Source organism: Scardinius erythrophthalmus, assembly GCF_964197995.2.
Source record: "Scardinius erythrophthalmus genome assembly, chromosome: 10".
NCBI classification, from domain to species: Eukaryota; Metazoa; Chordata; class Actinopteri; order Cypriniformes; family Leuciscidae; genus Scardinius; species Scardinius erythrophthalmus.
Genome location: NC_138230.1, coordinates 9,175,082 through 9,192,337, shown reverse-complemented (window position 1 = coordinate 9,192,337; position 17,256 = coordinate 9,175,082). Strand labels below are relative to the sequence as shown.

Sequence of the window (17,256 nt, the reverse complement as noted above, 5' to 3'; positions counted from 1 at the left end):
ATTCTACGAGGTGGCTAATTCGTACGAATTCATACGACCTCACTCGTACGAATTAGTACGATTTTTACGAAATCGTACATATTTTACGAATTGCCAAATTCGTATGAATTCATATGAATGACCTACCCCTGACGCCGCCCCTAAACCTACCCATCACGTGGATTTAGACAAATCGTACAAATTCGTACGAATTAGCCACCTTTTTATCACTCGTACGAATTCGTACGAATTGGTTGTGAGATAGCGTTGAAATTGCAGAGCTTGTGCAAACACATCCACGTCACTATGATCAGATGCTTTTATTAAAATGTTTGCTGCTTTCTCAATTTTATTGTGTTTTTTTTTTTATTTAGCGCGCAGCACTTATTTACATATCTAAACATATCTATCTATGTATCTATTTACACATCTATCACATCTAAACGCCACTCTCACCAGTGCGGGCAGTGTCAGTTGTTCGCTAACAGTATTTTGCTGGTCACGTATTTCGAACTTAATTTTACGGAAGAATGAAAAAGAACTTTGCCGAGTATATCGGGGCCTTAAACGCTGAGTTTGATACTCCAGGTCTGATGTGAAAATCAGCAACTGTTGCTTAAATGCAAAAAAGTGTATTAAAAACACTGCAGAACAGATCATTCTGTGCCATACAGAAGAAAGAAAGTTCTGACGCAAACACCATCCGCATGTCCTGCCCAGCTCCTCTTTGTTTCGTTCCTGAGAAGAACTCCTCAAATCAACTAAATCAAATGTCTGGAGCGAATCACAAAGGAGCGGCGAGACCCGTCGAGACAGAGACACCAGGACTGGGACACAGAAGCTACACTATTTACAAAGGCTGTTTGAAAACACAAACAATAGCAGGACGGCCTGCCTTCATAACCCTGCTCTAATGAGAGGAGCTTTAGAGGTTCTCGTGTAACGCCTCAGGCTTTAGCTCAACCCCCTCAGAGAGTATAAAAGATCTGAGAGCTGCTCCATTCAGGCTTTAGACCTGATCACCTGCGTCAATCTCACACTGCACTCCTGTCCTATTGCAATGCTGTCCCGGTGAGTACAAGCGTCTCCTTTACTCTCAGCAACCTTGGCTAGGTCTCCCAAAAGCATCGTAAGCCTGAGTAGATCGAGAGATGATTTACTGCGCTCACAGTGTTTTTGAGAAACGCAGCCCTGGCCTGACTTAATGTTTTTGTTCAGAGTATTTCAGAGTATTTACAAAGATGCAAAATCCGCAAAAACAATGGGAATAATTGATACTGATGAAGGTTAACTAGTGATCTCAGCACTGATTTCTAACTAGTCTAATGTCTGTATCTGCATGGATCTTTACTAACTCACCAAAGAGATCACGCCAAACATTTAGACCAATTATTATCAACAGTTATCTCTCTTTGTATGATTTTAAATGTACATGTTTTACTGAGATGTTCAATTGTGTGATAAAAATGATGTGCATCAAAGATGGTCCTCGATTTTAATCAGTATTGTGTTTTTGTTTCCTAAAAAGATATTATTAACTTTGTTTATTCATTTGTTTTTTGAAATTGTTAATGATTGTAATACACACACACATACATATATATTCTTTTAATTTTAGATTATTTATTTATTTTAGATGAGATGTTTTTGTGAACACTCACATGATTTAGTTTTCTCTCCTCTTGTTATTAAGGACGCTGGTTGTCCCGTTGATCTTTGCATTAGTGGGTGTCTCTATTTCTGCACCAATAAACGGTAAGGAATCTGACATCGTTGCATCTGTCACATATATACCGCACCAGATAACCCAGGATCCCTAAATTATTGTTAGTGACATGTATCAGCTCTTCTTTCGAAGTAACATGAAGCATTTTCTGCCTCCCTATAATGAGAGTGTAATCAGAGCCCTTCACAGGACACAAAAGAGTTTTGTTCACCTGTCCCGGTACATCTAGCCTGGGCCTCTATAGGACAGGCAGTCTTATAGCTCAATGCACTCACACCACTAACTAACTGTTTGTCTTCTGCTTTGATACAGATGGAACCGATAATGACGGTAAGAGTATTTCTCGTATGCGCATCTCCCTTCGTAATTAGGATTTCACATTTTAAGTTACGTATTGCCCCTGAATGCATGAGCTGTGTAAGAACAATGAACTGCTTTGTAATTGTTCAAGAAAGACATTACAGATGGAAAACTCAAAGTAACATCAGTTGTTACTCCAAAATGGATGAAATCACAATCCCTAGGAATCTCACATCATGTGTCTCCTTTAGAGTTTCAGAAGAGATTTCAGCAATTAAAAGTCAGTTTAAGAGTTAAAAAGGGGAAGTATCTGGTTCTGAACGAATATGATCTGGTTTATGTCACTGATTGTGTGTTTTATTCTGTTATAATCTCAGAGTTGGCTGCGGCCCTGTCAGACATCTTCATTGGTAGGTCGCAATGAATTTGATCTATAAATCATAAATCGATGGATAGCACAAGGTTTTCCAGATCATCTGACAAACATGTTTTTCCTCTCTTCTCAGGTCAGTTTACTGAAGCTCTTCCGACTCCAGTCCCAGTAAATGGAGACTCAGGTTGGTCTGGCTATAAACATTTTATATAAACTGCAGAAAAGTCCACTTACATGAACATCGATATTTAGACGGATGGTAGTGTCACCAAAATTACATATTTAAACAGGTTTTCCTTGGAAAAATGTTTTATTCATGCCTTAAAATAGCTTGAATGTAACTCAACACCCTTGCCTCATTTAGTATACGTGGTTCTATTAATATGCAAATGAACCCCTCCTCCACTCACTCGCATCAGCTCAGAGATCGTTGACGATCACACGTTGATCTGATTGGTTACAAGGTAGTGTGTGACGTCAGAAACACCAGCGATTTCAAAGCGTGTTTTAGAGACTGACTTTGGTTCACTGCAGTTTTAAGGAGAAAATACTCAGAAATGCTGTCGACTTGGTTTGTCTTAAAGCATATTAAAACACCATATAGAGCTTGATTTTCACCACAGGGGGACTTTAACTAAAACTATTCAAATATAATTAAAACATATTAATAAACATTTTCATTAATTAAAATAAAGCTGAAATAAAATATTAATATTAGATGAAAAACGTTATAAATGTAAACAAAAATGAGAAATGTTGCACTGGTAACTAACTGAACTAAAATAGGTTGAAGTATATTATTAAAAAAATAAATAAATCTAAATAGAAATATGAGAAAACGAATAAAAGTGACAAACACACACAAAATTACCAAAACTTAATATCTTAAAAAACGTTAAATGAATATTAGAAATGTTGCTTTAGCAACAAACTGAAATAAGTCAGTAACAAGTTGATGTACTTAAACTGAGTAAAAATATATTGAAGCTATAAAGAAATATATATAAAAGCAAAGTCATCTTTAACTAGACAGACGCTCAAATGTAACTTTGGAAAACTTTCTTTTGCAGGAACTACAGATGGGAAAGATTCATCAGAGAAACAAGGAGGTAAGAAACTCTTTCCAAACAGGGAACAAACATGACACCAGACTTCAAAATGACACCAAAACTTCTGTGTATTTCAGGTCCCAGCGACTCGTCTGACACCACTGAAAAACTAGGTTGGTTTCTGGTATCGAGCGTCTAGACATAAATCACATAAAAGAGAGAAAGAACGCATGACCTGAGAACTGAAGCACACAGCTTTCACAAGTGCCAACAGAAAGCACTGATATCAAGATAACACATGAATGAGTGTGATAGCACAATACACACACACGGATTAATGTTTAACCGCTGTCTGTTCGACATCAGTGAACTAGAAGAATTGGTATTAGTTGGAAAAGCAGGACAAAGTCAGTCAACAGGAAAAGATTAAATGAATTAAAACAATCATTTATGTTTGCTGTCCAAAAGTGTCACAACTCAATCTTTCCCGAATAATGCCATGGCAACAGGACAGAAAACACAACAGAAGTGTTTAGTTATGACTCACATTGAAATCAATGATTAATGAAAAGGGTGGAGATGTGTAATCTCTGTTTATGCTGTGAACCAGGATACAATCTTTTAATAGATTCAATTCTTGTTTTGAGTCATTATGATGTTGAATTATACAGAAAATAAGGCCTATACTTGTATGTTAACTCATTAGCAATCATTTTAAGGAATGAAAACCACTTTTAATGACACTAGGTACAACATGAATAAAAGAACTCTATGCTTTTATAATTTTCTTTTCTACTAATTTTCTCTCTTTATAAAGAGGCCGATGGAGCTCCTGACACACCAGACACGAACAGTAAGACTTCACTTCTCACATCTTTGGTTATACTTTATTTTGATGGTCCACTTTAGAAATTCAGCTAAATACTGTAGAAGTAACTTTGCAACTACCAGTGCTGGCAAGATTACTTACAAATTCAATACTATTCAATATTACACATTTAAGGTAATATAATCAGATTACTTTTTGATTACTTTTAGATTACTTTTGACTAGTGCTGTCAAATCAAGCTTTTGTTTATATAATACGTGTGTGTGTATATATATATATATATATATATATATGTGTTCGCATATGTGTGGCTGTGTGTATGTATATATGTATATATATATATAGATATATTATATAAACAAAACTTTTGTTAGATGCGATTAATTGATTTGACAGCACTACTTTTGATCTAACTCGTTTATCACATTAACTTGAACACAATCTTGTCAAATATATTCTATTCTTGTTATCAACGACATGAAGTGCATTAAATATTACATTACATCATGGTTTCTGAGGTTTGTGAGTTTAATGAAAAGCTATTAATTAAATCACACACAAATTAATATTTTATTTGTTTGCCTGCATGTCATGTGTGACCATTAACCAACATCAAAGAACAGTGAACTTAATTTAATTTAATTATATTATTATTATTATTATTGACTTAATTTTTTATTGACCTAACTTGTTAACTTAAAATCTCAGGAGGTACTTTGAGTAAATATATTAAGTCAAAGAGGTTCAGCTTAAAAAAAAAGTTGAAGAATCCCTGCATTGCATGTAAATATGAAATGGTGAAATATGAAATATTTTAATGTGTCTTAATAAAGTCAAAAGCCTTCCAAAGACATTATTACATGGTTAAATTACTCCGAGTGATTCAAATAATAATGAATGTGTGGATGTGATATGCAGTGTTGCAAGGTTGAGTAAACAGTTGTTAAAAGTTAAATGATTTCTATAAATCCAGTGATCAAATGCTGTGCGTCTCAGTTTTCAGTGATAGTCACATGACCATAGTGGCTGGTCTGTGTGTGCGATTCCACAAACCTGGAAGAGCTTCTGAACGTATATAAGCATAGACGTTTTTAGAAAGGAAAATTTAAAAGATAAAAAAGTAGTAGTAGCCTAAGGAGAATCAATGAATTATGAATAATTAACTGCCATTGGGAGAATAACATCTAGTCATATAATCAATAAAGTAACTGTAGTCTGATTACGAGTATTCATTTTTGTAATCTGATAATATAATCCTGATTACTTGTAATCAGTTTCTACCCAGCAAAGGCAACTACATGTCAACTAACTCTCATTATAGTATTAGTAGACTGTAAGGTTAGGGTTAGAAGTTGCAAAGTTACTTGTGTCAAAATAAAGAGTTAGCAAATCCTTTACTCTGTTTGAAATGCACTTTAGTGAAGCATTGCTCAAACTAACAGCTCGACTGATTCCAGGTGACACAAGCCTGGATGAAGCCACCAGCGGCCCAGACTCAATAGGTACAACTTAACCTGAACACACAACAACAATGCAATGTGTTGTTTAGGTCAAATATCAAAATGCATCCCTCACTTCCTTAAAAAAAACACAACATTGTATTATTTCCCTTAAAAAAGGAACATGGTATTACCATAAGTAAAGGATACGCAATTAAACACATAGACATTCCATTCAGATATATAATTCATAACAATAGCAAAAACAAATATTTGTTGTGCAGTTATTTATTTCTAAATGTCTTTATCAGACACAACAGATACTGATGTGGAGAAAGACACAGACACAGAAACTACTACAGAAACCGACGCATCGCAGCAGAAGACAAGCGATTCAGGTCGGTGAAACACAAATCAGTCTTTCATAATATACAGAATCTACATGTGTGCAATATACTTTCCTTTATTATTATTATTGCTGCAGATGAGACCAGTGAGAAAGCATCAGCCGAGGACAGCACAGGTAAGAGAGATTGTGTGAAATGAGACTGACTATATTGTATTAGATGGTGTTGAGTCAATCTAAATGTGTCGTATTTCAGATGCAGATCATGTTGATACCGATTCAAAGGAAAAGGAATCAGCAGGTAAACACACAGAGACAGAGTCAAATCAATGCTAACATGTGATTATGAAACGGTACATTCATAACTCACCCATAATTGACTAAAAAAAGATTTTTGTCATTTTTTTTTTTTTTACTAAAACTAAATAAAAAAAAGTGGTATTGAAATAAAGTAATTGAAATAAATATGAATATTGAAAATAAAATGTAAATATTAGGTGAAAAATTCAAAAACACTATTATTTATTCACCTGTTATTTCTTTCATGGAACACAAAGAAAACATTTTAAAGAAACTTTAATTGATCAATTTCTGTTCCATTGAAAAATAATATCATAGTTTTGGAATGATAAAAAAAGTAAAAAAATAAATTTAAACAGTGTGTGTGTGTGTGTGTGTGTGTGTGTGTGTGTGTGTGTGTGTGTGTGTGTGTGCGTGTGTGTGTGTCTAATGAAAATACTGATTTCCTGTCTCACTATTAAACAGACTCAGATGAGAAGGCGGACCCTGGTTCAGTGGACACAGGTATAGAGTCTCCTCATGCAGAACATGTTCCTGTAGTTGATGCTCATGTTCCGTCGTTCCCTCTGGCGGTAGTTAATGGTTATACAGTGAGGAGGAGGAGGACTATGTTTTGTTGCCATGAACACGTCCTGCTTGGCACAGTCACTCTTTTCTCACAGCGAAATGATACATTGTTACTGAAACAATCTTGGCATGCGCTGTGCTTTCAGACGCAGATTCTGCTAGTGTGGAGAAGAGCGAGTCTGAGGACTCGCCTGGTGATGCAGACAAAACCTCTACAGGTGCAGAAATCACCATTTTAATTCAAACAGTGTCAAATCAGTGCTATTTTAGCATTTTAGAAATATACTATTATAGTATTCATTCATATTTTTAATTAGTTTTTACTTTTCAGTTTTTATTTTAATTTTAGTTTAAATTTGAGTAATTTTGTTATGTGCTTTTGTTTAATATATATATATATATAAATGCATATATATATACATATATATGTATATATGCATATAAATATATATAATTTAAATATTTCTATTTAGCTTTAATTTATTTTTATTTAGTATACGTTTTAGTATAGTTTTTTCATCTAATATTTTTATTTTATTTCAGTTTTTTTCAGTTACCAATTTTGTTTAAAAACTGAAAACATGTTTCGCAATAGTTTTGATTTACTGAAGTGAAAGAATGAAAGTGTGATTCAGCCTGAAGTTAGAGATGTTTATATTGGATTTGCTCTGATGCAGAAGGTACCAATGATTCATCTGAGAAAGACTCTTCAGACACAGATGAGCAGCAGGACTCTGATGGTGAGCTTAAAATACACAAAAGAACATCTGTGTCACTTCTATACTTCAGAAACAAACAAAAGAAATGATTCTTGCGCTTAAAAAGTCCTTAAAAGAATAACACTAACATGGTCCAGTGCAACAAGTTTCCAGTATCAAGTACTCAAAACCAGTCAGAACCAGTGTTATTTTAGTATCACTGAAGTACTATTATAGTTTTTACTAATATTTTGTAGTTTTATATATATATATATATATATATTAGGGCCGGGACTCGATTAAAAAAATTCATCTAATTAATTAGAGGCTTTGTAATTAATTAATCGAAATTAATCGCATTTTAATTGCATATAAATTAGGGCTGTCAATCAATTAAAAATAATTGTGTTGAACATGTAATTGAAATAATGTTCAAAAGTTCAAAGGGTGAGCATTGAAATAATTGTGCCTAGCAAATAATCAATACAATTGAACATTATTAAATTATTGAACATTATTAAATTATACATTTAATATTAAACATTAAATTATAAACATTATTTACACTTGCTTTACAGGTTTTTAACATTACTTCGAAAATGCTGCAATTTAAAGTTTGAGATGTTTTTCATCTGTTTTAGAAAGTATTTTTAGACTTTTGTTTTTTCAGAATAAAACTTGTTTTACAGTCTTGAGCATGTTATATTTTTATTAAATGTGTTTAATTAAGCCATTGCTGCAAGTAATTTGACAGTTAACAATATTTTAGTGTACAGTTAATCACAAATTCAGTCAGCATTGTCATGACTCATTATCCCATGATGAAAGGTAAGACGGTGAAACAACGTCACGATATCAATGTTGATTCAATTTGCAAAACCGAAGCATAATTCAACATTGGTTCAACAACGTAGACATACAATCTTTATTCACCCATATTGAAAGAAGAGACGGTGAAACAACGTCACGACATCAACGGTGAAACAACGTCACGATTTTAACGTTGATTCGTTTTGCACAATCGAAACATAATCCAACATTGATTCGACCTTGGTCCCTACGTTCACCGGTGAATCAACGTTGAAATGCCGGCTGTTTTTTTAGAAGTTAATGTTCCAATCAATGATCCAGGCAGCGCCAGCGCGTTCTCGTCTCCCTCCTTCATTTTACAGTCGAATGGTGGCTAGAACGCTCCAGGTTCAAAGGTCAATACGGAATGGATTAATCTGCGTTATTTTTTTTAACGCGTTATTTTTTCTCAGATTAATTAATCGAAATTAACGCGTTAATGTCACGGCCCTAATATATATATATATATATATATATGCCAATTTAACTACACTATAACTAATATAACTATAACTACAATTTGAATAACTAAAACCATAAAGTTTATTTTAGTTTTAGTTAAATATAATAAATATAATAACCCTGGTCAGAACACATTTGATATTTAATTGTGATTAAATAAGTGAGGGCGAGGCTATCCTTTTTTTATGCCTATCATAGTAAATAAAGTACAACATTTGTTGTACCTGGTACCATGGTAAATCCATGTATTTTTCATGTGTACCATGGTAATACCATGTTTTTTGACATTCAATATGTGCCTTGGATTGTTATGTAAATAGTGCATGAATAGTACGTTGGTGATATTTATCAATTTACAATGGTATTACCATGGTAACAGGTGAGGTAGTGCCATGGTATTCTTGATCTGATACAATCAACTAACCATGGCACTTTTTTGTAAGTTTAGGCTTCACTGGTTCATGTAGTTATTTGTCTGTAATTATAATAACTAATGTCACTTAGATGATCTATATTAACAAAAATGAACTTTTTACACCCAGATTCTGACAAAGACAAAACAGACGGAGACACAGATGAAAAGAGCGACGAGAAAGACGAGAAAGACTCCAGCAAAGACTCCAGCAAAGACTCCAGCAAAGACTCCAGCAAAGACTCAGAAGACGAGGGTCGAGAAACCTCTGAGACGCCAGAGAAAGGCGACACAGACGGCGACTCGGATGAGGTGAAATATTCAGACGACTCCAAAGACCAGGATCCAGATCTGAAAGACACAGACAGCACAGAGAAGAAGGAGAAAGACCTGGACTCTGACAGCGACACTCGGGACCAGGACACGGCAGATTCCCCTGATAAAGACAGCGCTGAGGACAAAGACACCAGCGACCCCAAAGACACGCAAGATGATGGAGACAGCGAGAAGGACGCCCAAGAAAAGCAGGAGGCCGATGACAAGGACAGCGACGAGGGAAAAGATAAAGAAGATGAATCCAAACCAGACGAACAGGACAAGGAGGACGCCGCCTCGAAGGAAGACGCCACAGCCAGTCAGTCTGACGAGAGCGAGCGGGATGAAAAGACAGAAGACAAGCAGGAAGACAAACCAGATTCTGACAACTCCAGCGTGGACTCAGACTCGGACTCGGACTCGGACAGCAAAGATAAAGACCAGGACAAAGCCAAGAGCAGCACAGAGTCCACAGACACAGAGAGCTCTGACAGTGACAGCAAGAGCGACACGGACAGCTCAGAAACCGGAGGGGAAGGTGAACATTACATCCTTTCTGTTTCACAGTCATCAAACCACTATATCTATCCACTGACTGATTGATGTGTTTATGCCCACAGACACCGATGAAGACAATGACTCCAGTGTGGAAAAGCAAGGTATTAACTGATATATATGCAGGCCCATTTCCACCTCACAGTGAAAAATATATCAGATAAAGTTTAAAACAAGAAATAAAGTCACATTGTGCGGCATGAAGACACAACTGAGAAATTTAAAGTTATGATATAAACCCATAATTGCATGGTATACAGTCATTATGTGTGATATAAAGTCATGATTTTAAAGTCACTTAGTGAGATATAAAGACAATTGCAAGATATAAAGTCATAATTGCGAGATATAAAGACATAATTGTGAGATATAAAGTCATAATTATGAGATATAATGTCATAATTGAAGATATAAAGTCATAATTGCGAGATATAAAGTCATAATTGTGAGATATAAAGTCATAATTATGAGATATAATGTCATAATTGAAGATATAGTCATAATTGAAAATATAGTCATAATTGAAAATAGTCATATTGTGAGATATGAAGTCATAATTGTGAAATATAGTCATAATTTAACATATAAAGACATAATTTTGAGACATAGTCATAATTGTGAAATAGTCATAATTTAACATTCATAATTGTGAGATATAAAGTCATAATTGAAGATTTAAAGTAATTTTGTGAGATATATTGTAAAAGTAATTTTGTGATATATAAAGTCATAATTGAAGACAGTCATATTGTGAGATAAAGTCATATTGTGATTAATTAAGTCATATTGTAAGATAGTTATAATTGTGAGATATAAAGTCATAATTGAAGATATAAAGTCATATTGTGATTAATAAAGTCATAATTGAAGATATAAAGCCATAGTGTGAGATATAAAGTCATAATTGAAGATATAAAGTCATATTGTGATTAATAAAGTCATAATTGAAGATATAAAGCCATATTGTAAGAAATAGTCATAATTGAAGATATAAAGTCTTAAGTGAGAGATATAAAGTCAATTGAAAATGAAGTCACAACTGTGACATACCAAGTCATATTGTGAGATATAAAGTCACACTGTGAAATAAAAAGAAATAAAGAAAACAGGCGTCTATAGATTTAAACTTGTCACTGTTACAGAACAAAGTTAGGAAAGTGTAATTTATAAATGTCTAAACCTACAGATTCTCCTGATGATTCATCAATAGAGACAAATGATTCTGCTGATTCCAACGGTAAGCCAACCACAGCATTCACTGTTCGCATGTTTTGTGAAGAATGAACATTAGCATCATATTTCAATGCTAACTGAGAACCAGATGTGATGCACAACACAACCAGTGATAAATCCCGTCTACACCATGTAAATCTGAGGAGTTTTCTTCTTTTCTTCACGAGTTCACTAGAAAAACAGCTGACAGGGAAAAATATAAAGCCTCAAGAAAGAATCAGGCACTGGTTAAGCAATATAAAGTCATTATATGTGAGTTTTACTGTACGTTGCCAGTCAGAATACACTGCTACTTCTGAATGGAGAACAAAGTTGCATCGCACAGCACTTGTGATTTCAGCACGGACAAACAAATGACTTCTCTTTAAAGCCACGTGTGTAAGACATGATGATGAACCTGAATCTTGTTCTTCTTCTAGATGAACATGACAATGACTCAACAGATGCTACGACATCCTCCCACGGTAAATATGTTTATTAACTAAGTATGTAAGAGTCACATGATGCCGTTATCATTTACAAAGTATTAAATGCATGTTTCTTGAATTTTTTTGCCAACTCTAGAGGACCGCACTGATGAAATCACTGATCCAGACAGCCGTGATGTTTTAGGCGGTACGTCTCATGGGTCTAAAGCACTTCGTTGTGGGTTTAGTTATGTCGTTTACTAAGGTTAACATTATTACTATTGCTTTTGAACCTAAGTATTCAACTTTGGCTTGCAACTTCCCCAAATTATGTCAAATATTTTATTAAATGATAAACTGTAAAAGTAGCTGTTACCTGTTAGATGGTCACTACTCTCTGAATGGGAAAAAGCTCAATTCCTTTGCATGTTTAGATGAGGATGACACTGATACTCATGATGATGAAGTCGGGGTCGAAGATGCCACGGGTAAGCCGATTTTCTTTTGAGATTTTTAGCTCCCAAAATTCCTTAGGAGACACAAATAAGACAGATGTTGACATACAGTAGGAGTATAGATCTATAACAACATAACTAACATGCATGAACTATAAAAACACATTTACAATACAAGTTACTTTGGATAAAAGTGTCTGCACAATGCATACATGTAATAATAAACGTAGACAATTTGGTCGTGTTTACAGATGCTGCTTCTAAAACACAAGATGAACCAGATCATCTTGATGACACAACACAAGGTAATGATGCTGTGAAGAAGCGTCTGCTTAAAACACTCACACTTTACACATGCTAATGTCCGCTCCTGCCTTTCCTAAGGATCAGATGATGGCAACAAAACCCCAATGCCAAGCTCCTAGCAACCAGGACTCTACAAAGACATTGTAACAGGTATCATGTGATCACGTATTAAAAGCTCTGTTCAAACCTATGTAGTGTTTACATAGGCCTTACTTCACATACTTCTCTTAAAAGTCATGAAACCTCACAAGTGACTGATGAAAGAAGATAAAAAGGCACACTGTGAGATATGAAGCCTTAGTGGCGGGATATACAGTCAATTTGTGCAATATAAAAAGCAAATATTTTGACATTTAAAGTCATAATTGAGAGATATAGTCATTAGTCACACTGTGAGATAAAGTAGCAACTGAAAATATAGTCACATTGTGATATATACAGTCACAATATATGAGATATAAAGTCATGATACCTCATATTAATGTAGTGTAGTGTTTACATAAGCCTTACTTTATAAATGTCTCGTAAAAGTCTAAAAGCGGCTGATTTGAAACGCTCTACATTCAGAAACATTTGTAATGGTCACTCATGAACATAAAACAGCTAACATTTTATTCTAATAGAGTTTGGTATAAGCATGCTGCTTTGTAAATACTCTTATAAACATAAAAATGTTGGATTAAATCATCTTTTTAATGAGATAATGGACACTTTTCAGTATGGAGTTTAACATGTTGCTAAGCTAACTACAAAAATAGCCTCTACACTGATAAGCACAAGAAATCAAACTGTTTATAAAGATATTAAATCATACTTCAAATCAGCAATACAATCTGACAACATGGTATCATAAATTATTCAAATATACTAAAATACTGTCCATGCAAATAAGTGAAATGAGTAAATCATCAAGCAAAGGGTGATTGGCTCTTTTCTACTATAAGGATGGGCTCTTCATCTACTGTCTTGAATGATAAATAACCTTTTTCAAAAATGTTTTATTGCAATCTGTTGGACAATGAACATACAATTAAAGGGAATTATAACATATTAGTTAGGCCTATATCAAATCAAATATTAAGACAAACAAAAGAAAAATAAAGGGTAAATAAGATCTTGATAAGCAATTTGTGCATTATATATCTATCAATGTATAGATTTAAGGCTTTACAGTAACTTTTTAATTATTTCTCTTTTCTGTTAATGTATGAAGGTAGAGAGACCTTTCATTTTCAAATGAGTAAAAGTAGGTGCGTTGCCCATATACATTTGTGGATAAAGAATTTTCTATATATGATGAGTAAATTCACGATATACCATATTTTAAATCGCATCATTATCATTTTTCAATCAAAAAGAGGAATGATCGCTACCTGAAGTAGGCTTGAAACATGTCCAATGCAGATTTGAAGTTACATTATCGCCCCCTTGAGTCTTGGAGTGTTACTGCCAGAAAAACATAAGAACAAGAACATTCATGACCTCTTTGATTTACTTGCATAAACTATTAAGAATTCGGCCCAAAAATGTATAGTGCTATGTATATAGATAGATATAGATATAGATATATTCACTATATGATTGCTTTTATTTCTCATTGCAGATTTTCCTGGAGAGAAGTAAAAGGATCAACTGAGACAGTCATGATAACCAGAGCTTCACGTCCCATTAAAACACATTGACACGTCCCTCTCGTCCTCTCTCTCTCTCTTTCTCTCTCATATGGTGAAGGTTCCTTTCTAAGGGTTCTGGGATGCAGATTAAATTATTCGGCTGTTTGGTGTACATTCCATTTTTTTTAAAACTTTGTCCTAATTCTAGAACGTTTGATATATTCATTTTACCAATGTTAGATGCATGAAATGCATGAAGAACAATGAGGGTCTGGAATTTCGAACCTCATGCGTTTGTCTGTTTGCGTAGAGTCTAAATATATTTCATTTGAAAGTGACGCATTAAACCTAGAGAGTAGAACTAACCGAAGGAATTTTTGAGAAAGCTCCCGAGACCAAACGATTCGGGTCTGGAGAAATGTTGCTCGAACCATCAAACCTGTCCTGGCTCCTTTGGTTTGTCCACATGGTGTCACTGACTGAAAGACTGCAGCTGCTACAACGACAACCTTCTTTTCTTGACTCTCAGATGAACGCCGGCCTGAAATCGCACAGAATGAGATCTTTCCTGCCCACCCCCCCACCCCCCCCCCCAAAAAAAAAAAAAAAAAAAAAAACAAGATTTAAGACTGTACAGACAATTTCTGATAGAATCTCTGATGTCTATGTCTCTGTGGAGGAATACTAATAAACTAGCAATGTAAGAGCACAGATTGTTCTGAAAACTGTTAAAAAAATCATTTTGTATAGATTTAAAGTCGTTTTAATATGTACACAGGGAGCAAATCTAATAAAGACTGGGTTGTCAGAAAACCAAGTGACCATGGAGACTTTTGTGTGTGTGTGTGTGTGTGTGTGTGTGTGTGTGTGTGTGTGTGTGTGTGTGTGTGTGTGTGTGTGTGTGTGTGTGTGTGTGAACTAAACCACAAGCACATGCATATCGTATTATGTTTTTTTTTATTTAATTACTCAATTTTCAACAAAATGTAGTCATGAGAACAAAAAGAATTGAAAACTATAAAATTATTTCAGTGCCCGAGACAATCAAATTAATACTATAGAATAAATGTATAACAATTTTATTTTATTAGTAAAATGTCAAAATTTTACAGACAAACAATGATTTACTTATTCATTCTGATGGACCAAAAACACTTTAGTATCAAATAAAGGTGGTGTTTCACCTGATTAACTGGATTTTTTAAACAAAACTAAGGCTTTTTTTTTTCTTAAACACATCAATAATTTGGTTTTAGGTCACTTGTTTTTGTCTTTCAAATTAAACCAAATTGTTTATATATTTGCTCTTCTAGTATATAAATATATAACATGTGGTAGTAATTTATTTTACAGTCCTGTTCCCCATGTACATACTATGTACTTATTATAGTAATTAAAATAACTGGGTAATAACTAGACACTAACACTGAACCTACCCCTAAACCTAACCATGTAGTTACCTTATATTACCCAGTACCTTCTTAGGTCAGACTCAGTACACTGTAAGTACACATACTGTAAAATAAAATGCAACCAAAAAAATTAAATAGGCTATATTATACAATTATATTCAGGGCCTGAATTTCATTTTGGAAAATGGGGGGGAAATCCCCCCTTAGGTGATTCTTATGGGGGGGAATTTTTAATTTGAGGGGGGAGTTTAGACTTTTTTTTTAATTACATTTATCTCGCCTAAATGTATGCTTAGCCTACTCATTGCATTTTTACAATGGGGTCATTTTGTTCTTAAGAATTTACACAACTCAAGGAAGCTTGATTTTAATCTTTGAATTAAATTGAAAAAAGTAGCACAAATAAATACAATAGAATAAAGATATCAATAAAGAGAAATAAAGAGAAAAGTTTTTGCTTAGGTCTAAAACTAGTAGGCTATTCAGAAATACTACAGAGACTGAATAAAGTACCCTAATCAAATGTAAAATAACACTGGGTAGTATTTTAGTCCTGACTAAATTAAATTCATAGGCTATTAATCCTGATTCCTTAAAATGAAAGCTATGTTTTGTTGTTTTGACAAACAAATTAATGACAGACACATATGGCTGCTGTCCCTTTAAGAGCTAGTGCACGGATCCTGTTTTCATTATACGGTCACGTGCGATTTATGCTTATTTAAGACATAACCGACTGTGTTTAGATTAGAGGATACTCTCCAAGACCGAAATTGACATCATTTTCTTATGTTTTTGACTGTTAAAGCGATTTATAATCCACGAAAAATAACTTTTGTTACCCGCGAGCTGTTTGTGAGGCTGCTTTACTCTATGTATGTGTGCAGAGAAAAAAGCATCTCTCAGACAGCGCGCAAGTACCGAAGAGTTTAAAATCGCGTGACTGTTTAAACTGGTGAGACTTGAAAAGACGTGCAAATGGTAAACTTTAGTTACTCGTGATGCAATGCTGGCCCGATCGACTCCCGAAACGCGAGAGTGTATTTCCGCCGCCTGCTGCGCGCTTAACGATTGCATTGTGCAACCCATTTTGAGAGACGCGAGATAGAAGACGCAGCGCCGCTGAATCACTCACGCTGTTTGTGAAATTGCGTCTCGCAGACAGTTTTAAAATGACTGATTTGATTTTCCATCTGCGTGGATTAATTTACTAATACAACCTGAACCTACATGCTAAAGTGAATCAATGTTTGCGGGAATTTCCCGCATTATAAATGGGAGACCTGCGGGAATGATAAAAAATATGCGCAATACCCGCAATCCCGCGCCGAAATTCAAGCCCTGATATTATATATATATATATATATATATATATATATATATATATATATATATATATATATATATATATATTGTCACGTGAGAGGAGGCAATGCCTCCATGCACTATGATTGGATATGATTGTTTCACACGATAAATCCCACCTCTCGTTTTCATGAATATGAATGAATAAACGATGGTGTTAATGGAAGACGAAATAAAAAGTAAGTAAACAACTCACCGTTTTCAACTACAATTAAAGGCAATTATAACTAAACTTATTTTTATAACACAAACGAAAAGCTTTTTAT

The 17,256-nt window shown here is 34.4% G+C and overlaps 1 protein-coding gene across 1 annotated transcript; it reads left to right on the top strand.

Moving 5' to 3' along the window:
• Nucleotides 1-509: 509 nt before the first annotated feature.
• stm (starmaker) lies at nt 510-15,020 on the top strand (the record flags this gene model as incomplete). Its single annotated transcript, XM_081376495.1, has 22 exons — nt 510-567; nt 2,383-2,415; nt 2,512-2,562; nt 3,449-3,487; nt 3,565-3,600; nt 4,245-4,280; nt 5,714-5,758; nt 6,007-6,093; nt 6,180-6,218; nt 6,298-6,342; nt 6,807-6,845; nt 7,055-7,126; nt 7,586-7,648; nt 9,460-10,182; nt 10,265-10,303; nt 11,386-11,436; nt 11,852-11,896; nt 11,997-12,047; nt 12,274-12,327; nt 12,546-12,599; nt 12,679-12,750; nt 14,204-15,020. The coding sequence occupies 21 exons, from the start codon at nt 510-512 to the stop codon at nt 12,717-12,719; spliced, it is 1,701 nt and encodes a 566-aa protein (XP_081232621.1). The 3' UTR covers nt 12,720-12,750; nt 14,204-15,020.
• Nucleotides 15,021-17,256: the final 2,236 nt, after the last annotated feature.